The sequence below is a fragment of the Typopeltis vanoorti genome, chromosome 22 (genome assembly GCF_054136105.1).
Source record: "Typopeltis vanoorti isolate ZY-2024b chromosome 22, IOZ_Tvanoo_1.0, whole genome shotgun sequence".
Classification (NCBI taxonomy): Eukaryota; Metazoa; Arthropoda; class Arachnida; order Uropygi; family Thelyphonidae; genus Typopeltis; species Typopeltis vanoorti.
In genome coordinates this window covers 11429753-11456780 of record NC_143570.1, presented here as the reverse complement: position 1 = coordinate 11456780, position 27028 = coordinate 11429753, and the positions used below count along the sequence as shown (strand labels likewise).

Genomic DNA, 27028 nt, shown 5'->3' with positions numbered 1-27028 from the left:
TTCATGATTCTGATTTTTGTTGCAAGGCTAATATCTTTATCTTTAAAGATCTTGCTTAAATTTGTCATTGCTTTCTTTCTGAGTAATAATCTTCTAACTTTTTCAGTACAATAACCATCTTTATCAATTCAGGATCCTGAGGAGAAAATGGAAGCAGTTAACAAAATTGTTAACTGCTTCCATTTTCTCCCCATTTACTTCAAAATCATTAAGTTCACATGTTACCTTAACTTTTGTCTTTTTCAGGTTAAGTTTAAGGCCATATTTAGCACTTTCTTCTTTAACTTTCATAATAAGTTTTCCTCCAAACCTTCTTTGCATTCTGCTATTAATATTATTAATATTTCTTCCAGCAATTTTAATTCCAACTGAAGACTCCTCCAGCCCTGCCATTCTTAAAATGTATTCGCTGTACAAGTTAAATAGGTATGAAGATAAAATACATCCTTGTCGCATCTGTTTACCTATTGTGAAATACTCAGTTTCTCCAAGATCTGTTCGGACAATTCTTTTGAGGAATAAAGATTATTCCTCAAAAGGATAATGAAATGTTCTGGTACTCCCATTGTTCTTAACACATTCCACAGATTCACATGATCTACAGAGTCAAAAGCCTTACAATAGTCAAGGAAACAAAGGTAGACATTCTTTTGATATTCCTGTGCTTTTTCTATTATCCATCTCACATTCGCGATCTGATCTCTTGTTCCTCTGCCTTTTTTAAATCCTGCCTGTTCATCTGGCATTTCTCTCTTCATGAACGGTTCCAGTCTTTTCTAAATGATCTTAAGTAAGACTTTACTTGCATGAGAAATCGATGCTATAGTTCTGTAATTTTCGCACTCTCTTGCATCACCTTTCTTCAATAAAGGTATATAAACTGATTTTTTCCAATCCCTAGGCCATGTAGTTGTGATCCAAATTCACTGACATAGAGCTGTTCAAATTTTAACTGCCTCTTCTCTCAAGGCTTTCAGCAGCTCAATAGGTATTCCATCCCCTCCTGGTGCTTTCTTACTGGACAGCAGTTGCAGTGCCCACCTCACTTCACTCTCTAGTGGCTGGCTCCTGTATATAATCCTGCTCTTCAAATTTCTCAGTAATTTTGGAGTCCTTTCTGTAAAGAGCTTCTGTATACTCTTTTCATCTTTCTTTGATGTCTGCAGCTTCTGTAAGATATCCTTTGTGTTTACTTTTCAATATTGTCACCTTGGCACTAAACTTCCCTGTTAGTTCCCTGATTTTTTTGAAAAGATCTCTTGTTTTTCCTTTCTTATTTTGGTCTTCTATTTGTCGGCATTCCTGGTTAAAATATTTTTCCTTGTTTCTCCTGGCTTGTTGTTGAAACTCTGCATTCAAATGCCGTACCCCCTGCAAATTTCCTGTGGTCTTCATTTTCCTTCTTCCCTGAGCAGTTTCGATGGCATCTTCTGACAGCCATTTAAACTTCTTCTTCTTCTTACAAACTGTTGGAATATAATTCTTTGCTTATGTTTTAATTATATCTTTAATCTCTTCCCATAGTTCATCTGGTTCTCTTTCAAATTGAGTGTGCTGAATCTGTTCTGTACACTAATATTGTATTCAGCTGGTATGTTTCCAAGATCATATCTGATCGACATTTGTGTTGTTTTCAGTTTCTGTAATTTCACATGTACTGTAGGCATTAATAATTCATGGTCTGTTCCACAGTCTGCACCTGGAAAAGTCTTGACAGACTGAATTCCACTTCTCCATCTTCTCTGTCCAAGTATATAGTCAATTTGATTTCTGTACTGTCCATCAGGTGATATCCATGTGTGCTGTTTAAAGCAGGTGTTAGCAACAAACAAAGAATTCTCTGCAAACTCAACTAGTCACTTCCCTGCAGTGTTACAAATACCTAAACCAAAATGATCTGTTATTCCTTATTCATCAGTTTCTCCCACTTTTGCATTCCAATCTCCAATAAGTAGCCATAAATCTCACTTTGGTGTTATATCTATCACTTCTTGTAACTTGCCATAAAATTCTTCTATGTCTTCTTCTGGTATATGGTACATACTAGATGCCTACTCCAATCTTTCACAAAAATCATGAACAGCTTATGTAAAATATATTTGGGTGTGAATGACATTCCTCAAGCTGTACCAACACTAATCCTATATCATCTCTATATCCTATATTCTCTTTTTATATTCAGCCATGATCTATTTCACAGTACGAAATGAAATCTATATTCAGCCCACTCCAAAAAAGGAGAAAAGCAGAGAAAAATCACTTTGTAGTTGTCTTGCTACTGCGGTGCAATGGTATATTTAAGATATTATTGATGGTTTTAAACTGTAGCCATGTTATGGGAATGCATCTCTAAGATATGTTATTTCTTGTTGCCTTTTGCTATCTTCACCTGGATATCATAAATGTTTTGACTAAGTATTTTGATTATGCAAAATAACATGTTGATATCTCTTCCAGTGTTGACTTTTTTCTTAGAGTTCAAATGAAAGTATGCCATGATTCTCCACTGAGATGAGAACATATAAAAAAAGAAATGATATGCTTCTTTCAACTTCCAACATGAAATGAATTTTGTGGTTTAGACTGTTAATGAAGTCTGTGAAACTGTGAAGGGATTCTTCTGATGACAACGTCATCCATGTACCTAATCCAAAGTCTGGGCTTAGTATGGTAACTAATTGAGGGCTGTTTGTTCAAATGACACCACAAACATAATTGCCAAATGCAGGGAAATCGATGCTCCCCTGGCTCGGCCTTCTGTTTGCTCATAATGAAGGTCTTGAAACTTGAAGAAAATGTTTTACATGCAATGTTTGAAGAGTTTGACAGTGTCTGGTGGAAAAATATCTTCTATTAGCATTGTCTTCTCTTGGAACAGGTTTGTGACATCCAAATCCAGTTTAACGTCTTTGATTTTGTTACAGAAGTCAGTGTTTTTTCTGCATGTGGAGACAATAAGGGGAGATAAGTGGAACACCCTCCATGTGAATTTTGGAAATATCATAAATACATGAGATGACTGGATGTTTTGAAGTAATTAATTCTTTGATATCCTTAGGCCAGTTCCAAAGATCCTTTATTAAATGTAGAAAGTGTTTTAACTTGGGTATATTATGTATTCAAAATACCAAGTAATTTTATATAAATTTGGTTTTTAATCCTATTTCCCAACTAAGCAAACAGACAAGTCAAATTTGTGCTTGCACATAGTGCAAGTCTGAGGCAACTCGTGGTAAAGGTGGATTAAGAAACTTGACTTACTTGTCTGTTTGGTTACTTAGGAAATAGGATTAAAAACCAAGTTTATATAAAATTACTTGGTATCTTGAATCCTTTAATAAAATCAGGGGTTTTTTTTTGGTGAAAAATTATATCATAGCATTAAGAGAAGATAAAAAAAACTTCTGCAGTGCAGGATTTACACACGTACATAAACAAGATAAAAGATCATAGAAAAAGTGGATATTAAAGATTCAACATTATTTCAAAGCTAAATGTTTGTAGAAACTATGAAAGTTTTGTATATTTGACTTGAGAGCTTACGAGAATACAATCCTCAGCATCGAAGTTGCCTTAGTTTGCACTACTTAAAAGAATAAGACTGCTGCCCAAGTGTCCATATGTTCACCTTTTATTAGCGCATTTTATAAAGGTTTCAGTGGCCTGACTGCTCTTTTGAACTGGTTGGTTCTCTTCAGACAAGGCAGAAACCTTAAGAGAGAAAAAACTCTCAGTACAAAAGAAATCCAATGTCAGAGAAATGTATTTTTTGTAATAAATGTTCTTGATTTTGTTAAAGAACTCTTCGGTGTTTTTTCTGCATGTGAAGGCAGCGTAGATAGTATATAAGTGAATGCATAGCATCCATGAGAGCCTCCATAGCTCAGTCGGTATAGACAAAGCCCTTTGGTCAGAAAGACCTGGGTTCGATTCCCGTCCAAGACGTGAGGAACCTTTATCTGGTCTCTTTCGACTAAAGGTGAGTTAGCCAGTCTTATATGGAGGTAGGGGGTTTTTTCACCTGGAAACTACAGTTTTTCACCTCCCCAGAACAGGCAAACAGGTCCCATCAACACACATGGATTACAGTCAGGAATACATCCCAGCCATATGCTGGTCCTGAGCCCGGTTAAAATTGGGGGGGGGGGTCGAGGAAAACAATGGTGAACTACCCTGTAAAAATCTCACCAGGAATACTTTGCAGGCAATGTCTACAAAGTCACCTACGGTCGGAAATGACTGAAAGGGAAAACCACCACCATAGCATCCATAATTTGAAATAATGCTGGATCTTGAATATCCACTTTTTCTGTGTAATTTACATCACTGAAATGAAGCCGTAGGGCTCTTTCTTTAGTAACCGAGATGAAAGATCTACTTAATGATGTAAATACTCACAGACAATTAGATAGCGACTCCACATGGAGCATTTGCAACAAACAAGATAGATGCCAAACTATCTATCCTAATGGCTTTAACAGGCCTTTAAGGCCCACAACCTTCCAAGCATGCCTGGATTTCGTAACAGAAATATGAGGATAAGATAGTCAGCCCTATGCCTCTAAGTATTCCTGACTGTTGACTGTATCCCTGTGTGTTCACGAGGCCAGTTGGCCTGCTTGCGGGATGAAAAACCTCAGATAAACTGGTGGGAAAAAACTCTGCTGTCCATGCCCAAGACTGCAACTGGTCAACAGATTTACTATGAAAACTTAAATCACTACATTCTATTTCTCCACAACTGTATGGTTCTCCAAAAATATATAAAACTGATCCTTCGAGACCAATCACTGATGCATCAGCTCTTTAACTTATTTTTTGTCTGAACATCTTGCTGGTCTTTTAGGAAATCGAATCAGTTCCTCTGAATCTTATATAAGAATTCATTTCATCCAGAAATTGTCTAATATACACATTTCACTTCTGACATTGCTAGTCTCAACTTAATTATCTCTCCCTCTCTTTACCAACGTTTCTGTTAATGATGTTTTTACACCTTATTTTATACTTTTCCACTGGACATTACTAAGCTATTAACACTACCTCTGATCTGATTTCTTTCAGTGGAATATTTTTTATTTTTTATTTTTTTTATAAACAGTTGGAACTAGCAATGAGTAGTCCATTATCTCCTCTGTCAGCTGATCTCTTCATGGTGAATTTTGAAGGATATTTTCTGGCTCAAATTATTTTGTAACTGGTTGTTTGGTGGAGATATGTGTATGACATCTTAATTATTTTGAAAACATGACCTCCTAAGTCTAACTATTTCTTCACTCCCTCAATTCATTTAAACCCATGATTAATTTCACATCAGAACTCAAAAAAGATGATGAACTCCCTTTCCTACATTCCTCATCATAAAGAAACCTGACAATGGTATTACTTTGAAGGTCAATTATAAGCCTGCTCACAATGGCCACTATCTTCGTGCTTCATCTTTCTACCATGCTGCTCAAAAGCTAGGCATCATCCAAATCCTCAAGAATCTAGCAAATTCGACCGTGTATACAGGATATGATAGTACTACATGAAAAATTTACATCATTACTAACTTCCTATCCACAATTTTCCTCCAAAACATTCTGCTACCTGTCAAAACTCCAACATTATTAGATCTTATATTTCTATCTTCTAGGGCACTTTTTACCGTATCAATCTACCTATATCTTGATCTTCCTCTGGGTCTTTTTTTCTGCCAACCTGGCAGAGAACACTTGTTTTGCTAATCTTTCCTCTTCCATTCTGTTCAAGTGTATATATAATAAAGACTAAGTATTACCACCTGAGATTAGCTTTGCTAATGCATTCCTGGATGCTGACAATGTCACGTTCTTTCCTAATATCCTCGTTTTTAATATGATAATTGCCATTGATGCCATTTGTTCATGCCCCTAATCTTTGTCAGGACTCTCATAAAAAGTTTTACTTCTGACCCAGCTCTCAGATCCATAAGTTAAAATTGGTTTGAACACTGTCTTGTACACAGCTAATTTAGTGTTTTGACTAATTTCTCTTATTCCATATCAATTTATTCAGTTGACCTCCTAACATACCAACTTTGTTGATTCTGTTGTCTATTTCCATATTTAATTTACCATCTTCACTAAAAATCGGGCCTAAGTGGCTGAAATGTTTTACTTGTTCTATAGGTTCTCCATTCACAATACAGTTGATATTCTCAATGCTTCTGCCTATTTTCATTGTCTTCGTCTTGTTATTGCTGACCTTCATACCATATCTATTACAACAGTCATTCAATTTAGTCAGGGAATCTTGCAGACTTCTAGCAGATTTATTTAGAAGTATAACATCGTCCACATAAAGCAAAGAGCTGATATTAACATCTCCAATTTAGCTTTCCGGTTTAATTCCACTTTCCTATGTTCATATTTAATTTATCATCTTTCCTATTTCCATATTTAATTTATCATCTTTCCTATTTCCATATTTAATTTACCATCTTCACTAAAAATCTTCATAATGTGATCCATATAGATAATGAATAGCAGAGGGGATAATGTACATCCTTGTCTGACACCAGATTTAACATTAAACCATCTTCCTGTACTTCCTTCAATTCTAACTGCCAACTTGCAACTCAAATAAAGACTAAGTATTGCTTGATATAATGCCCCATTGACACCACATAACTGTAGTGTTTTGAATAGTTTCTCTTTTGGCACCTTGTCATATGCCTTTTCCAGGTCTACAAAACATAAATACAGATCTTTGTTATGTTCCCATGATTTCTCAATTATTTCTCATAAGGTGAAAATCTGATCCTGACAGCCTCTATTTGGCCTGAATCCAGCTTGTTCTTCACCAAGCTTTTCTTCCACAATTCTTCTCAACCGATTCTCAATTATACTTCCATAATTCTTACCAGGAATGCTCAGTAGAGAAATACCTCTGTAATTCTCACATTCAGTTTTATTTCCCTTTTTATATATGAATACTATGAGAACTCTACTCCAATCATCCAGAATTCATCCCTCTGGCCAGGCTTTCTGCACTATGCAGTGTAGCCACTATAAGGCTTTTATACCTCCATACTTGAGCTTGGTTGAATATCATCTACTCCTGCCTTTCCACATTTGATTTTGCCTTTGATGGCTTTTTCTACTTCAAGTATGGAAATGCATTCCTGGCTGTATCCTTGTTGAGTGTTTTTTACCACTGAGCTATCACTGCTTGTTTCATTTAGCAATTTTTCGAAGTAATTACTCCATACTTCAAGGATATCTTTTTCTCCAGTTTTCATGTCACCTTTATCGGTATTGAGATTCAATTGCCATTCCTACTTTGATAATCTTTCCATTAGGATTGCCATTTTCTTCAAGGATCCTAATATCAGACTGACTTTCAGAGTAGTTGAAACCAATCACAACTTTCTCATATCTCCTAAATACAGCACCCACTTTTGCAAACATCTGGGAGACTTATAGGATAAGACTCCCAGATGTGGTTTGGCTTACACAAACCACCATGCTCATGTGATTTGGCTAATACAGGGCAGACAAGCTGTACTTTTGAAGTGAGAAAGAAAGAAAGAACATGTTGGAGGCATTCATCACAAAAGCAAGAACAATCTAGCAAATCATAATTCAACTAGGATACTTCCCCTATTCAGAAGAAAACATTTATTTTATACCTCTCAGAGAATCTATGACAGTTATCCATTCACATGGGTCTCTTAACAGAAATCAAGGACTTATATTAAATGACATCTGGAAATCTCTCATTAGATTTTTAGTTCAGATTTAAATTTTTTGAACAATTATCTTCAATCTTTATCAGGGTGACAGTTAATGCATGTCATGCAGCTTTACATTCTTATCAGAATGAATTTATTCAATTCCACTGTAATGATTTTTTTCAGCATTGAACAACTCTATAGTTATATATTTTTATGTGCTTTTTTATAAATCCTGAAGCCACTTAGTTTGGTGTGAGTAAAACTGGTTGGTACAGTTTTAATATTTAGAATGACTAATAAACAATCATTATTCTCAGAACGATGTGTCTCATTCTGCAATAAATTTCATCTGTCACCTAAAGATAGTTACAAACACTCATGCTAACAGTAACATTTGAATTGACAGCTTATTGGTTGGGAATGGAAATGGTATTCACTCAGCCAACCAAAAATCTTTCAAAATTGAAACATGAAATGTTTTACATTTTTTTCTGAAATCAGCATCAGCTGCAATTTATAATTAATCTGCTAAATAACATCTTCTCTGCAGTTTAATAAATAAATAAAACAGAACATTCTGAAGAGAGGAGATAATCTTACCCTGATACTTGACCAATCCCTGTTATTATCCCTGCAGCTGGAACATTCTCCTTACCATAAACTTTCCAAGCAGCCAACTGAGATAATTCTAAAAATGGAGACCTAAACAAAAATAATACAAAAATAATACACATATATATACACACACACACACACACACACACACACACACACACACACACACACACACACACACACACACACACACACACACACAGGGTAGTTCAAATTTTCACGTACAAACTTTGAGAAGAGGTAGAGAACATCAAAATTAACCATATTCACATAGGAAAGCATGACCAGAAATGTCACCGGAAGGTACTAACAGGGAGACACAAAGATATAGAAATAACACAAGGCAGTTGAATAGTGTAAAAAACTTTATTAGGCGTAACTGAACAGTTCAATAGTAGTTCGATACATAATATGGTTTCACATCAGGTGCTCAAAGTCATAACCATTAGCAGTGATGCATGGCTGACACCGACGACGCATTGATTGCCGTACATTTTCGAAAATACCTGGAGTTTTCCAGATATTAGCAGCGCTGATGCCGATTTTTTTTGTGATGAGGTCCATGTCAGAGGCAACAGGCGTTTCGTACACTGCGGCTTTAAGGGTCCCCAACAGAAAGAAATCAATGCTCTATAAATCAGGTGAGATTGGGGGCCATGCAAGTCCCAAAGGATCTGTCCAAATACTGATGCACAGAAATGCCAAAATGGGCTGGAGCCCCGTCGTGTTGGAACCACATTTGCAGACACACAGTCATTGGAACATTGTTCAGTAAATCCGGCAGAACTTCTCCCAGAAAGGTCTGATACTTCTGGGAGTCCAGTCGGGGTGGTAACAGTTATGGGCAGACTAAACAATCAGCGACGATCACTGCCCATACATTAATGGCGAAGTGTTGTTGTACAGCATGAGATTGCACAGTATGTGGGTTCTCATGGGCCCCACACATGAGCATTGTGGTGATTTAAGACCCACTCGCGGGTAAATGAAGCTTCATCTGTGAACAAAACACAAGTTGGAAAATTCAAGTCTATGGCACTTTTCTGCAGAAAACCACTGTGCAAATTCCACACGTCGAGGATAATCTTTGGCCATCAGTAACTGGACTCATTGTAGATGAAATGGATGTAAGGACTCAGAGAGCAAAACACACAATACACTGGATCGAGATACTCCTATAGTAGAAGAAACAGCATGTGTGCTTGTCTCCGGATTATTGTCCATCACATGCAACACCTACTCCTCCATGGCAGGATTTCACGTCGATCATGGCTGGCCTCCCACTATCATGCCTGTGATCCCTGAATGATCCATAGTCACACCACACAAATTCTGATGCAAATGCGCAAACATTTGGTGATGCGGTACACATCTATTTGGGTCCTTTCACGACATACTCGTACAGCGGCTCATCAATTATTGTCAGCTAACCCGTAAACAAGGTGAATCTCTGCCATCTTAGTATTCGTACAACATGTTCTTCGTACAACGTCAAAAGCTTGAATGAGGAAGCCCCAATTGCTCACCTGGAGTGCTGGCAAACAACGCCACCTATCACTTTTGGGTGGTTTCTGGTCATGCTTTCCTATGTAAATATGGTTGATTTTGATGTTCTCTACCTCCCCTCAAAGTTTGTATGTAGAATTTGAACCATCTTGTGTGTATATATATATATATATATATATATATATATATATATTATTATTATTATTATATACCAATAACATTCTATCAACTTGCAACAAATTCATTATAAAAAGGAATTTGCCAAAATCACTTCCTCATTACCAAAAAGTGATGAGGAAGGGAACTAGGTCCTTCATGGATCTATACTGTATGTTACATGAAGATATACTTAACAAATGCACACAAATTGTAGAACATTATTATCAAGAATGTGATTAATGACACATGATAGATACACATTATAAATTGTCTAAACTAGCTCTCATGGACAAAGATCGTGACTTTGGTTACTTCCAGGTTGTGCTGTGTGTGTGTGTGGAGGGGATGATGAAGCTAGGTGGACAGGAGCATCTTGGTAATCACTGTTCTACTAGGTTAGTTACACATTCAAAATATCTTGAATATACTGAGAATAGTGTGATAAAACAGGAAAATATAAGTCTATATGGAGCATATAAGCAAAAAACAATGAACAATATTGAAGGTAAATGAAAGATTAGTAGGATTGGCAAGTCCAACAGATGTGCTACAAATGGTCAAATGACCGCACAGTACAACAAGCCTGCGAAGTCCACCTGAATGCAACTTACAGCGTGTGACCACTGAGGGTGCCGTGCCCATCTAATAAAAACAAGCATCTGAGGCTAAGTTGGACAAAAGAACTGGGATTCATCTCTATGCAACACTTTTTTTCAGTCCAATAGACCTCAGAAATGTTACACAGACTGATGAATCTCTTTTTCCCTGTTATGGAAAGAACAACAACAACATAGACACATACTGTGCATTGCCATGACAAAGCAAGGCTGCAAAGTAAAGTACATTATTATTATTATTATTCAAGCCTCCATGGAGTCAAAAGACTCATCGTGGGAGGTCCTTCCTAAGAAACACAAAGTCTATCAAGACTCATCGAGAGGAGGTCCCCCCCCCCTCAGAAACACAAAGTCTATCATACCACTCCTTGAACTCATTGACCGTTCTCACTCTCACCACTCCATCAGGCAATACATTCCATGGTTCACCCACCCTCCATGCAAAGAAACCACTCCTCACCCTCTTGCTCACAGTTTCCTTTCGTAACTTCCAGGGATGGCCTCTTGTCATCACTCCTTCCTGCTGTTCAACCAAGCGAAAGAACTCCCCAGTGTCAACCCTGTAACCACCTCTCAACAGTTTAAAAGTCTCAATCATATTACCTCTCCTTCTTCTATCCACCAAACTCTGCAGTCCACATTCCCTCAGCCGATCCTCATAACTATCATTGTACAGTCCTGAAACCATCTTTGTTATCCGCTTTTGTACCCTTTCCACAGTTAATTTATCCCCTTCAAATCCTGGGGACCACCAAATCTGAGAACAATAGTCCAAGTATGGTCTGCTCAGGGTCTTATACAACAGAACGATAACTGTTTTATCTCTGCAGGTCAGTGTCCTTCTCATTATTGCAGCAATCCTCTGTGTTACCTTCACCACCTTTGCAATATGTCACCTAAATTTCAGATTTTTATCAATCATCAACCCCAGATCTCTTGTCTCCTCTATTTCCTCCAGTATAACTCCTACCACAGAGTATGCAGTGTCCCATCAATGTTTCCCAAACCTCAAGACCTTACATTTTTGCTGCATTAATTCGACACCCCCATTCATTTGCCCATCTATCTAACTTATTCAAATCCTCTTGCAGGGCTGCCGCATCTGCACTATTACTAATAATCCTTCCCAGCTTCACATCATCTGCAAACAACTGAATATCCCCTTGCAATCCACTGACAATGTCATTGATATAAAGGTTAAACAATATAGGTCCAAGTACTGAGCCCTGTGGGACCCCACTTGTAACCCTCTGCTTCCTTGAAACTACCCCACCATACAGAACTCTGATACTTATCGGACAGCCAATCTGACATCCAGATCCATGTGCTGCAACTTAAATATCAGCTTATCGTGTGGCACCCTGTCAAATGCCTTCGCTAAGTCTAAGAAAATGTCAGTATATGCCTTTCCCCTCATCTAATGCTCTTGTAACGTTATCATAAAAGGCTAGCATATTGCTAAAACAAGAGCGCCCCTTCACAAATCCATGCTGACTCTCACGGATAACATTATCCTCATCTGCCCAGTGCTGTATACTGTCTTTCACTACTTTCTCCAAGATCTTACTAACTGCTGATGACACACAAACTGGTCTATAATTAGACACTTCCAGTCTGCAACTGCCTTTATGCAATGGCACTATCTTACCTTCCTTCCATTCCATGGGCACCTTTCCAGCAGCCAGACTTTCACTGAAAAGCCAGGTCAAAGGCACTGTCAGTTCCCTAGCACATTCTCTCAAAACTCGTGGTGAAATACCATCCAGTCCCACAGCTTTACTGACATCCAGAGTACTCAGCATTTGAAACACACTCTCCTCCTGTACCTCTATATGTTCTATATGTTTTAATGGCACACCTTAAGTCCCTTGATACCAGTAAAGTCCAAGCTTCAGGTACAGCCTAGATGAACATAGTTGCTAACCAAGTTCAACCATTCACACTGACCATGTATGTTACATTTGATGGACACACTTCCAATAGAATAACACAGCATGCCATGAGGCACATGTGTTCAAGAATTGTTATAGGGACATGGCAGTGACTTATCTTTTGGCAATATCAATGCATAACCAACATGCTATGAGTTTTAATCCGTTAGTATGATGTTTGGTTTATAGAATAAGGTTACCCTGAACCAATTACCCTGAACTTCAATATATACTTCATTGTAATCCAATACAAAAATGCAAGGATGAAAAATTGGAACTAGAAGGAAACTGGTTCTTTCTACCCAGTCACTTATATGAAAAATGGACAGTGAAAGTTTTTGCAGAACGTTTCCAAGATACACACCAGGGCCGGCCATCTCGGGGATGCAGTGGGTGCAAGGCACGCAGGCCCCACGATCGAGTGGGCACAGTCGGTACGCATTTGAGGAAATGTATTATATTTCGAATGTGTTTTTTTTTGTTTTCCTGTGCCAAAAGCAGGCCAATTATAATTGTTCAAATCATTTATTTCAATCAATATACTCTCCCTCAGCTTCGATACAGCATTTGGCATTGTCAATTAATTCGTTAAATGAGTTTTTTTATATTGGTTTTTGGCATAATGTTGAGGGTTGTGGTTACTGCCACTTGAGCATTTTCAATGGTGTCGTATTGCTTTCCTTTTATCAGCAAATGAATTCGGGGGGGGGGGGGGGAGAAAGAAGTCACAGGGTGCTAAATCAGGTGAATATGGTGAGTGATCCAACACACAAACTTGGTTTTTGCTCAAAAACTGTCTGATAATGTTAAAACGATGAGATGGTGCATTATCATGCAAAAGTGACCAGCTGCTTGCATCACAATATTCATGCCGTATGCGACGAATTCTTGCTATCAATCACTTCAAAACTTAACTTCTAGATAAAACTCATCATTGACTGTATGGCTGGGGGGGGGGATGAATTCTTTGTGGATAATGGCCCTTGGAATTGTAGAAACAAATCAGCATTGTCTTTACTTTTCACTTCTTCAAGCGAATTTTTTTCCGATAGCCCTCTTCTGGTAGTCTCCATTCAGCAATCTGGTGCTTTGTTTCAGACTCATACTCAAAACGCCACATTTCATCACCAGTAACAATCGTTTCAAGGAAGTTTGAGTCCTTATGAGCGGTTTTAATGAGGTCATTGCAGTGCTCAATTTGATACATTTTTTGGTCGTCGGTCAATTTGTGGGGAACAAATCATGAATTCAATTTACGAAGGCCCAAACTCTCGGTCAAAATGTTGTGCACAGCTGATTTTGGAATCCCCAATTCATTTTCAATCAATCAATCTCACGAATGATTTTGGGTTTTTTTCTGATGAAATCACACATTTTTGGGTATTAACTTCGCTCAGTCCAGTTTTTGGATAGCCCAGCTTTTGTGTCGTCCTCGAGTGTCTCACGACCACTTTGAAATGGCTTAAACCACTCGTAAACTTGAGTACAGGATAAGCATTCATCACTGTATGCTTTTTGAAGCATTTGATGTGTTTCAGTAAAACCTTTACAATTTTAACATAAAAGTCAATCGCAGCTCTCTGTTTGAAACTCATTTTCTGACCGTTCGTCAAAACACACTGTCACTCTTGGCACTATAATTTGGCTTCTAATGAAACAAATGTCATAAATAGTTGACACAACACTAATGAAGGTTGCCGCTTTCGAAAACAAAAAGATACAACAGGCGCCACTAGTTTCTTCTATTTTTGAAAACTCCGGTTTCTTTTTGGACAGAAAGTGTATACCCCCATTCAGTAGATGATAGTGTAAAGGAGATAAAATGCTCTTGCACTTTTCTCTTAGTTAATGAATGCATGCAAGGAATGTAAATTTTCTGTCAAAGATGAGTCCCAAGAACTTGGCTTCTGTTGCTACTGGAATAATAGTTTGCCCCACTCTTAACTCAGGATCTGGGAGAAGAGGACACTTTTTTCTGCTGAAAACCTGAACCCATTATTAAGAGTCCATGGAATAACACGATCAATTGCTTGCTGTAACAGGAAATTATGAAGCCATCAACATATAGAACATTGCTCACAGTGGAAGGAAGCTATTCAGTGATTGAGTTAACTTTGATAGCAAAAAAGGGTCACATTTAAAACAGAGAATCCACTGCAAGACAGTGAATCCACAGTTCTGACTGTATTGCATTCCTTTTTCTCATTTGCTAAACTCTGGGCTACACAAATGAACATCAATTGTAGAATATCTGTCTATATCACTAAATTCTAATCACTAACCCTGGTAACCTGATATATTTTACATTCTGTATTAACTTCAACTCCAGTGAAATGCAATCCTGACTTATTTCTTACAAAAAAGAACCCTTCCCCTGGACTTTCTTCTAACAAAATCCAAATTTCTGAACAATATCGTCTATTATATTTCTTGGGATATATTTAACTTCTAGTCTTTCTTATCATAAACATGTGATCCAAGATATTAGGTTTTCTCTTGTGCTCAAATACTATATTACCTCTGAAGAACTATCTACATCATGTAATCACAAATCTATGTAGCTACTGAATGTGTTGCTCTCACATATGACCACCAAGAGATCTTATTCTTGACTCAACATAAAAGAGAACACTTAGAACAAGAACCCATCTCTCAGTTAATCTCACCATCTTTCACACAGATATTCAATTTCTGCTGTGTTCTTCTTCTAAAGCTAATGCCATGGTTGGATCACTTCAAGATAAAAGCTAGATAAGTGGAAAGAGACTTTAGTCAACCAAATTACATTCTGTATTAGCCTAAATCGAAGAGATATATGATGCAACACGGTAATATGTCATACTAGGGAATCACCTGGTTAAAACAAGGCAGTGCTGTTTACATCAGATAACCAAGGCAAACAATGAAACTTTAGTTACTTTAGTTTTTTAACAAGTTCAAATTCAATAGGGTGAAGAAAAACACCATTAACATAAGAATTAATATAAAAGATGTGAGGCTAGTAGAAGAATTGCAAAAATATGTCAATATAATCATTTTATTGAAATGGAGACTAATACTAATATAGGTGGGAGACTTCTAAACAATTACTATAAGATACCATATTCAGGCAAGTGATAAAAATAAAAATAAAAAGGTAAGGAAAGAGTTGGTAGGCAAATATCAAAATGGATAACTGCATGAAAATTTCTCAGTAATAGCAACAGACAAAATTTAGAGAGAGAGAGAGAGAGAGAGAGTGTGTGTGTGTGTGTGTGTTCTGTCATTAACATATGCAAAATATGGATTTGGGTGCATCAAGATTTAGATTGAGTATCAAGTCAAAGTAGAAATTAAGACTCACAGAGTCCAAATCAGAGTACTGATCTGAAAAAAAAAAAAATGCCTCACAGAACCTTCTTGTGGGACTATGAGAATTATCTGTTCCTTATGGTTCACACAAGAAGGTTCTTACTTGCATATTTCTCTTCACTCCATTGGGAGCAGAGGTCCTTGACCATGGATCATCATATGACTCTGTTTTGGGCTTCTCTCTTCATCTGTGTAAAGATCTCTTTCCAATCTTTCTGGGGCCTTCTACTCCTCTCCACTAGCTCGTCTTTGGTCTACCTCTCTTCCTCTTTGCAGATTTCACTCTAATACTTGTTTGACTTTGTCTTTTTTAGGTTTTTTTAGTACACTAGTCCAAATCCTAAGGAAGAACACTATTTCTGAAGATTACAACTGCAAGTTCAGATGAATCAGCTTGTGGCAATTTGTATAACTGACGATTTTAAGTAGAAAGCGGGTCTCCACATTCAAATTTTCGAATTGTGTGCAAAAGGGCCACATGGTAACATTCAACAGGATAAAAGGCAAAAGGCTGCACTAAGTGAACTGTATTTAAAGGAAGTTATTTTCATAAAGAAATAAAAAGTTGCAAACTTGGATGTCTTGTAATGTCTCAAAGACATCATCTAGATGATTTCAGATGGAGAAGAAATATTGTAAAGTTCGAAGAATTTGTTTTATTTAAAAACACAGAAGGAAGAATAGAAAACTTGGAAGCTAACAATTCAGCCAACATCAACAAATTCTGAAAAAAGTATTAAGCTGCAACAAATTTTTGCACACAAGTTTGTTCACAATGTCAGATACACCTTTGAATGCATTGAGTTTTCTTAAATTTTATTTTTTAAATAAAACTGAAAAATGATTATCTCTTTTTTTTTTACTCCTTATTCTTGAAGAAAATATTTTAAAAAAAACCCATTTTACTCATTTTAAAAGCTTGGTGAAGAATAAGCTGGATTCAGGCCGAACAGAGGCTTTCAGGATCAGATCTTCACTTTACGACAAATAGTTGAGAAAGCATGGGAATATAACAAAGATCTGTATTTAAGTTTTGTCAATCTAGAAAAGGCATATGACAAGGTGCCAAGAGAGAGAGAAGCTATTCAATATGCTACAGTTATATGGCGTCAATGGGACATTATATCAAGCAATACTCAGTCTGTATTTGAGTTGTAAGTCGGCAGTTGGAATTGAAGGAAGTACAGGAAGATGGTTTAATGTTAAATCTGGTGTGAGACAAGGATGTACATTATCCCCTCTGTTATTCATTATCTATATGGATCACATTATGAAGGAAAGTGGTATTAAACATGATATCAGAATTGGAGATGTTAATGTAAGCTCTTCGCTTTATGCAGACAATGTTATACTTCTGAATAAATCCGCTACAAGTTTGCAAGATTCCCTGACTAAATTGAATAACTGTTGTAATAGATATGGTAAAAAGGTCAGCATTAAAAAGACAAAGACAATGAAAATAGGCAAAATCATTGAAAATGTCAATTGTGTTGTGAACGGGGAACCTGTGGAACAAGTAAAACATTTCAGCTACTTAGGCACAATTTTTACTGAAGATGGTAAATTAAATATGGAAATAGACAACAGAATCAATAAAGCTGGTATGGTAGAGTGTCAATTGAATAAATTCATATGGAATAAGAGAGAAATTAGTCAGAATACTAAATTAGCTGTATACAAGACAGTGTTCAAACCAGTTTTAACTTATGGATCTCAGAGCTGGGTCAGAAGTAAAACACTTGAACAATGTCATATTAAAAACAAGGATATTAGGAAAGAACTTGACATTGTCAGCATCCAGGAATGCATTAGCAGAACTAATCTCAGGTGGTATGGTCACTTAAACAGAATGAGACATAAAAAAAATTAGCCAAACACGTGTTCTCTGCCAGGTTAGCAGGAAAATGACCCAGAGGAAGACCAAGATATAGGTGGATTGATACAGTAAAGAAGATAGAAATATAAGATCTGATAATGTTGGAGTCTTGACAAGTAACAGACTGATTTGGAGGAAAATTGTAGATAGGAAGTTAGTATAGTTTGCACACAGATTAGAGACCCTTCGACACTTCTGCGCATGTCACAAAAAGGAGAATCCATTCCGATAATAGGGTAATCAATCCATCTTCTGGGATGAGTTTATTATTACATGTCGGAAAATTTAGCTTTTCTTTTATGAACATTGTAGTTTTTAAAGTGTAACTATTTGCTTGTATAACAGTTGGAAAAATGTACGTAGAGTATTAACAAAATTAAAAAAGGTATAGCATAAAACAAAAATATAACGAAAATTATTTTTAAGAAAGTTTTCTATAAAATAAAAATAATTATACAGAAAAACAAAAATTTTTTTCAAATGAACTTAGATATTCTAAACTTACAGTTGAGAGAACTGAGACACTTTAATGTCCTAAACCAATTAATTATTTATAACAAATCCTTTTAATCTTCATAGTCATTTGAACCAGTGTCCGAATCGCCATCACGTTCAAAAAACTGATCACCAAAGGTTCGCATAATTCTTCAATAATTCCGTCTCTGTCCCAATACATATTTTCCAATGAGGTGACATGAGAGCAATATTTTCCCCAATTTTGAACTGTAATACTTTCAATCGCCTGTTCTGAAAGCTTAAAATGTTTCGACATGTCAATATCCACAGTTACGTTGCGATGGCGAATGAAACTTTTCACTTTTGCCCAAACATACTCAATTGCATTAATATATCAATAGCATTAAAACAAAATCCAATTTCATGAAGTATTTTCCTTAAAGTTTCTCTTTTCCAAGGAAAATTAATTTTTTCTTTAAGCACAGGAATCAATTTCGGAAACAGTTGGCACTCTTTTCTCGACCACATAAAATTCGTGAATAGTTCTTCTTATAACGTGTACATCAAAATCATTCAAAGTTATGGTTTCGATGGTTTTTCTTTCTCTGGCACTTTTTTTAGGAGATTGAAATTTTGGCTTACCTTGACCTTTTGATTCCCTATGAATTCTTTTAACAGTCGATCCCGATACGCCCGCAATTGCACTTGTACGTTTTATGACTTGAGAAAGGGGAACAAGGAGACTGCCTTGTAACGATTCTTTTTCGAAGAATGTCAGCAGATTATTCAATATTCTTTTGCAAGAGCTACTGAAACGTTTAACAACAGATCTTGTTGACTGTACTGGATCCATCATACAAATTAATAAAAAAAAAATAATGCAAAAAAGCGACAACAAAAATCAAACTACTAGTACAGTGACAGACAAGAAAGCACGTGATTTCGCATGTTGGCAACCAATTCGTACATCCTTCATTTCTTTCTCCCCTTCAGCATGAATCGACTATTCTTGGCAAAACGCCAAGCAGAGATCTACAAACGGTGAGCATACTATAATAATGTAAATTTTTCGTGTAGTACTATCACATGCTGTACATCCCTTGAGGGTACGTGGCAGGAATTTGATGATGATGATGATGATAATAATATATATATATATATATATTATTATTATTATTATTATTATTATTATTAGTTTTTAACTGGAGCATTTAAATAATACGGTGATAATTCAATTTTCACCAATTAAAATTTATTCACAGATGTAAATTTTGTATGATCAAATTATTTTTACTTACTAACATTAAACTTACAGCCATTTTCGCTTGCCTAAATTTCCAGCTTATTCAAATCATTTTGCAATTGCTGAATATCAGTAGCATCCCTGATTGCCTTGCCTATCTTTGCATCATTGGTAAACAATTGCACATCTGATGTTAGATCCTGCCTGATGTCATCAATGTCCAGAAAAATAATGAAAAATAGATTGAAAAATAATGGCCCAAGGACTGAACCCTGAGGTACCCCACTGGTCACCTTAAATCTGGCAGATTCACACCCACTGTATCCCACTTTTTAATATCTGTCTGTCAACCATCCCCTGATCCAAGTCAAGAGTTTATATTCCAATCTCATATTCTCCAGTTAATGCAACAGCCTTTCATGTGGTATCCTATCAAATACCTTAGAAAAACCCAACATTATCCTAGTGTATCCATTCCCTTTATCCAACTCTGCCGTAACATTGTCATAAAATTTGTTTGATATAGCTGTGCTAGCCAGAGTCCTAGCACAGAAGAATTCTTGTACAAAGAAACCTTCCCAGAGTTCAAGTATTACCTAATCTTGTTCAAGTATTAAGTGCCTACAGAAAATTCAACATTACAGTCTTGGCCTAAAAACTTTCTAAACTTTCTTTAATTTCCCCTTATTCACAGGTTCGAACTTTAGCGAGTGGTAAAATCAGTCTCATGCTCAGACAAACTCAGGCTTACATAGAAAAAACATGTTTATTAAATATCAAATTGCATACAAATAAACTTCCACACATCAAAGGTATGTCATATCAAAATTCTAATTCACTAGCTATGCAATAAGGAACATTCTGAATATCAATTACATCTCTAGGTTAAATAAGTACACATTCATCATAAAACACTAGTTCAAAATTCTAAGTAAAGCTCTCTAACAAAGATCAATTCACATTCAACTGAGTGTTGCATACTCTCAGGCTTCCAGACTACTAGTCCAATATGATTAACACATTATTGAGCACAAAAGTCACTTAAAAGTTCTCTTCCTTTCAATTAGAAATCTGTTCTTCTCTCTTTGCTCCAATACTAATTGTTACATGAATAAGGAAATTTGTGTACATTACCAGTGTCCTGAGAGAATATATCGCGCTTCTTTCGTCCATCCTTTGTAGTCAGTCTTTCTGCTTTATTGAGTCATGTCCACGTGGAGGTTACGCTGATCGACACAAATAGCCATTCCTTGCACTTTGCCAGACAAATGTTCATCTACCGGATCGATATTGTCATCTCGGCCGTCCTTCAAGGGGGAACTTTTCCGCTGTCTCGTATCGGTCAACTCTTACCGATGGCCCTAGTTGATGTCTGCCATCAGCTCACATATAGTATGCCCGACTCCTTCAGCCAGCAACTGGGAAGGAGATTACTTTCAGTGCTCTCGATTGGTCAGCACTCTGCTTATCCACGCAAGAAACAGGAACAGAAAAAACAGGGCTCAAAACCTGCGTGAACTTGCCTTTTCTTCTTTGTAGCGCCCTCTTTTTGTATCGGAGGATCTCTCATTGCCCTCTCCTATTCGCCCCTACGTGGTTGCGACACACTTCTGCTCCTTGAAGAGTGCTCTTTTCGCCGAACGCGAGTTCAGCTCACCTTCTACGAATGCTTTCGTTTCGCACGTTACGTCATCATAGGCAGCTAGCTAGCAACCTTTGGATCTTTTTACATAGAGTATAATTTTGACATCAATAACTTTAAACAATATAATTCTACTTAGACTTACAATTTTCTCCTCTACTTTACTTCTTTCTAAGGTAATTCTAACAGGTTTTCTTTTATAAATTATACATTTTTGGTCGTTTTATAATAAAAATACAATTTTATTAATACAGACCAGTATTTTACAATAAAAACATTTATTCAAACCTACCAGTTTCGCCAGCAAACCGTCTGCCTTTTTCAAGGCATTACGGAGATATGAAAAGTTAGTAAATGCAAATTAAAAGGAACATAAAAAACGTTGTAAACCAAACTAGTATCTATGGTTACACGTTTCGCGTGACAGAGATGACTTATTGTTCTTATTCATTATCACGCATGCGTGTTTGTTGTAGACTTGTAATGTGATTACTGGCTAGCTATAGTTCAAATTGATTGAGAGAGAGGATCAAGTTTTTCCACGAACTGTTTAGAACTGTTCAACAGAAATCAGGGTGCAATTCTAAACAGTTCGTGGAAAAACTTGATCCTCTCTCTCAATCAATCTGAACTACAGCTAGCCAGTAATCACATTACAAGTCTACAACAAACATGCATGCGTGATAATGAATAAGAACAATAAGTCATCTCTGTCACGCGAAACGTGTAACCAAAGATACTAGTTTGGTTTACAACGTTTTTTATGTTCCTTTTAATTTGCATTTACTAACTTTCATATCTCTGTAATGCCTTGAAAAAGCCAGACAGTTTGCTGACGAAACTGGTAGGTTTGAATAAATGTTTTTATTGTAAAATTTCTAGGTTTTCTTTTATATTTTGCTTTCTTAACTAATAGTACTAGTATTTTATTACTTATTATTGTGTTCTTGTTAAATTTTGAATGAATGATTCTTTTGTTGAAAGAGGCCTCATTCAAGATCTAACACCACCCAGCTTATTCTTATAATTAGATACGTGATCTTATTTGGTCTTGTTCTAGAATTTTCTCTTTTCCCCTCCCCAGACATACTTAAAAGGTCCGAACCCAAAGCATATTTTTCCACCCCTTCGCCACATACATAACCATTCGAAGACATTCATATCTTTATCACGTTTGCATACCTGAACTTTCACACACATTTTTTCCATTCCTCCCTTGATTATCTAGTTTCCCTGACTCTCTGCATTAGGTTTCATATCAAGAAGTAATTTCTCCAGGCTTCTGATGCCAAATGAATTCAAGTGCAGGCCATTCTTCTTATACGAGTCTTTTCTGCCCCACACATCTAAAAATTCGCATCCATATCTTCTACACGGCCTGCCTGTGAAATCATTTGCTATCATCACCCTCCTCCTCGTTAATCCAGTACTGTCGTATCTGGGTAGTAATCCTACAATTTTTGCTCTCTCACATTTCTTTCTCACTTCTTTCAACAGACCTTTCATATCTTCTCTCATTCTATATTTGTCACTACTTAAATTATTAGTTCCTACCAGAACTACAATCTCTTTTACTTTTATTTTTTGGTTTTCAATTATGTTTGTCATATTTTTAATTTTCGCTCCTGGGAAACTAGAAGTAATGACTCCTAGGCAAGTGCAAATTTCAAAATTGAATCACCATACCATATCACCTCTTTTTTCTTAGATTTTAACTGACTTACCTTGTTGTTATTAATATTTTGATTACCAAGTTCAGTACTTTCCTGCCTGTTCTTGTTCTGATCCATTTTCTTATCCTGTCTAAGTATCATATCAATGACAAATCATGAGAAAAAGGAGGATATTAGAATGGATCTTTTTGACATTATAAGCATTCAAGAACGTATGAGCAGAGCAAATCCAAGGTGCCAGAGTACAAAACAAAATAGGAGAGAATTAGCAAAAAAAGTAATGCTTAATGTCAAGATTGCAAGAAACAAGCTAGGAGGAAGAGGAAGACTGGAGTGAATTTAGCTATTTAATAGTGCCTTAGAACAGGAGTTGACAAATGTGCTATGTTGAGAGTAACTGTAGACTGAAGAAAATAAAATATTTTTTATTTAGTAAAAAAGGAACTTTCTAAACAAAATCATTTTAACTTTACGAAAACAGAAATGGACATATTTAAAAAATGGGGGGGGGGAGGGTCCTTGGGTGAATACATTTTTGAATGGCAAATAGGGGTTTTGCATAATTTGTCAAGCCCAGCTTAGAAGATTATAATATAAAATCTAATATTGGAGTCTTGACTAATAAGAGATTAATCTGGAAGTGTTAACAAAAAGCTAATAATTATATAAACATAATTATGTAATACTATCATATTGTGTAGGATTAAGATAAAAAAAAGAATATCTCACGGTTTGTCATCACATGAAACTTGCATATGAAAAGTGAAGGTTTTTAGTGTAACAAAGATTGTGACAATGATGCTAAAAGTAATACTGTAATGAACTTGTCTTATTTCATTTCTGTTTTATATTATATGCAGCTTGCATCATCATCATCATCAAATTCCTGACATGTACCCTCAAGGGGTGTACAGGATATGATAGCACTGCATTAAAAATTTACATCATTATTAACATCCTATCTACAATTTTCCTCCAAATCAGTCTGTTACTTGTCAAGACTCCAACATTATCATTATCAGATCTTATATTTCTATCATCTAAAGCACATTGTACCATATCAATCCACCTATATCTTGGTCTTCCTCTGGGTCTTTTTCCTACCAACCTGGCCGAGAACACTTGTTTGGCTAATCTTCCCTCGCCCATTCTGTTTAAGTGAACATACCACCTGAGATTAGCTCTGCTAACGCATTCCTGGATGCTGATTCAAGACAGTGTTCAAAACTGATTTGAACACTGTCTTGAATATAGCTAATTTAGTGTTCCGACTAATTTCTCTCTTATTCCATATGAATTTATTCAATTGCCTTCCCACCATACCAGCTTTGTTGATTCTGTTGTCTATTTCCATATTTAATTTACCATCTTCACTAAAAATCGTGCCAAAGTAGCTGAAATGTTTTACTTGTTCCACAGGTTCCCCATTCACAACACAGTTGACATTTTCAACAATTCTACCTATTTTCATTGTCTTTGTCTTTTTAATGTTGACCTTTATATCATATCTATTATAACAGCTATTCAATTTAGTCAGGGAATCTTTCAAACTTGTAGCAGATTTATTCAGAAGTATAACATTTTCCGCATAAAGCAAAGAGCTGACGTTAACATCTCCAATTCTCATATCATGTTTAATATCACTTTCCTTCATAATGTGATCCATATAGATAATGAATAACTTGCGACTGAATCTCCAAGTTTTGGTTATTGTTCTCAAACTCTTTCATTTTTTCTTCAATAAAATTTGTGCATTTTAGTCTACAGTTCATATCTGAGAGCTGCTCAACTTTTATTCACTTTAAAACTTTCTTACATGTTATTCTTTTCAATATGAAATTCAATTTTATCCTGCTCAAGACTAAATAGTGATCGCTTCCAATTTCAAATCCTCTGTATACACTCTGATATCCTGCACCAGGGAGAAAACATCTATCAACAATAACATAGTCAATGAGAGTTTTCTTATTCCTTGCCTCTTCTCTCCATGTGAATTTGTGCATATCTTATGTTGGAACATGGTGTCAGTAATAACCAGTCCATGTCCTGAGCAGAAATTCAACAGGTATTTGCCATTATTATTAGCTTTGCTCTTTTCTCCAAATTTTCCCAAAATATTTTTGTATGTCTGACAATCATTTCCTACTCTGCTATTTATATCCCCAACAAGGACCAACTTTTCCTTTTTCATTGTGTCAGTTGCTTTTTCTAAAGCATCAAAAAATTCCTCCACTTCTACCTTAGTAGAACCTTCTGTGGGACCATAGGCACAAATATGTCTCATTGTTCAATTCCCCATTCTGATATTTGCCCGCATCACTCTACTTGAGACTGACTGCCATTCAAAACGATTAGCCTCATATTTTGTGTTGAATATTATGGCTACTCCTTCTTTTCCTTGATTGTCATTGCCTGAATATAACATTTTGTATTTATTGCTCAAAAAGATCTCACCAGTTTTTGTCTTTTTTGTTTCAGTCACCCCTATTATATCGATGTGGTACTTATCTAATTCCTCAGCTAGCTCCATTTCTTTGCCATTCAGGCTTCTTATGCTGATAGCACTGATCTTTAACTCTGGTGATGTTGAGTTGGGGTGTTCTTTCAGATTTGTTCCAGTAGCTGACTTTTCGCTGTTCGCCCTGGTTCCCTAGCGAAAACAACAGGGGCCTTGTTTAACCAGGCAACGTCCCAGCCGGCATGAAATTTTGTCATGTTGTACCATCATTTTCTATATTGGTTTAAGCCAATAAGAATATAATTTGGTCGGCTAAATCCAAAATTGCCAGTCCATCCTCGTTCGTTCAGTATCCAAGTAGATACCTAACAGGGTGCACCATGAGAAGATGAGGATTGGACATTACGTTAGAAGCCCTGGTCGGTTCTCTGCATTCCTTTAAAGGCCATGTGGAGGACATCCTAGGCTATCAGATACAAACACATTTAACAAATGAATCTACACATACCAGCCACTGAATTAGAAACTTTTATTTAATACAGTGTTGGACCTCCTTTAGTCTGAATTACAGCACACATGCAGTTTGGCATAGATTCCATAAGGTGTTATATTGTATCTATGTTCACAACATACTAGGCATTTGCCAGGCATCCTTTAACTGGCTCAGATTTGACAGAAGAGGACTTTGCTTCCAAATCTGTTTTTCTAACATATCCCATATATTCTCAATGGGATTCAGATCCAGGCCTTGTGGTGGTGAGGAAAAATGGTGGAAGTCTCTGTCATGCTTGCTGAACCACAGCTGAACAATTCTTTCATGATGACAGCAGAATGGTCATCCATGAAACAACCATCACCTAATGGATAAAAAGTCAACATTGCAGGATGGACTTGATCAGCAACAATGTTTAGATATTCCTTGGAGAACATCCAACCTTCAAGCAATATCGGGGGGGGGGGGGGCTCGTTCCATACCAACAGAACATTTCACACACCATCTTCAGAACCTTGAGCTATGTTTAAAAGGCAAGTTGGGCTCATTGCTTCATGGGGCTCCTGCCAAACTCTTCCTTCCATTGGTACAGAACAAGGTTTACTGTGACTCATTGGACCACATGACTTTTTTTTTTTCCAGTTTTCCAGTGGCCAGTCACTTGTTCCTGACACTATCTAGATGAATTTTTTGGTACTTCAGTGGTTTCTGTATAGGCATGTGACTGCAACACATCTTCCTCAATTCCCTGCACATAGTTCGGTGAAATATGGGTTGGGAACAAGTTTCGTTAAATGCTTCAGTCAATTGCTGCAAATAGGAAGTTCTGTTTGTTTGTATAAGCTTTCTCAGAAGATGTTGATCCTGTTCCTGACAGATTGTCTTAGGACCACAGTTATGCCTTTTAAATAAGCAAAGTGATTATTTTTCCACTGATTAAATAGCTAGGATATCTTAACTTTTGAGAAACCAGTCAGCATTGCAGTTTTCAAAATCATGTCTCCAGCCAGATGGGCACCTTTATCGAACTCAAAAAGATCCATTGTTTTTCCCATTGTGATTAACATTATTGATGATTACTGACCAGCAGCATTCTTAAATAGGTGCCTAGAACACATGGCAATGCACATGGTGAAACATTCCATATATGCTGCATGAGTGATGTTCGTGTACATCTGCATAGAGAATTCTAATGCAGTGGCTGGATGTGTATTAATTACATCCTGATAATTCTCATAGAAAGGCTTGTACGCTGGTTATACATAATTATTAATTGACTTCAGGAATTCACAATGTACAATAGAATATA

General features: G+C 36.5%; 1 protein-coding gene across 1 annotated transcript in view; it reads right to left on the bottom strand.

Annotated features, from left to right (window-relative positions):
- Positions 1 to 27028, bottom strand: part of Mccc2 (methylcrotonyl-CoA carboxylase subunit 2) — a 188734-nt gene that overhangs the window by 143518 nt on the left and 18188 nt on the right. The window contains exon 4 of the mRNA XM_090412413.1: positions 8300 to 8401. Coding sequence (XP_090268539.1) covers positions 8300 to 8401 — 102 coding nt within the window. The remainder of the gene's footprint in view (positions 1 to 8299; positions 8402 to 27028) is intronic.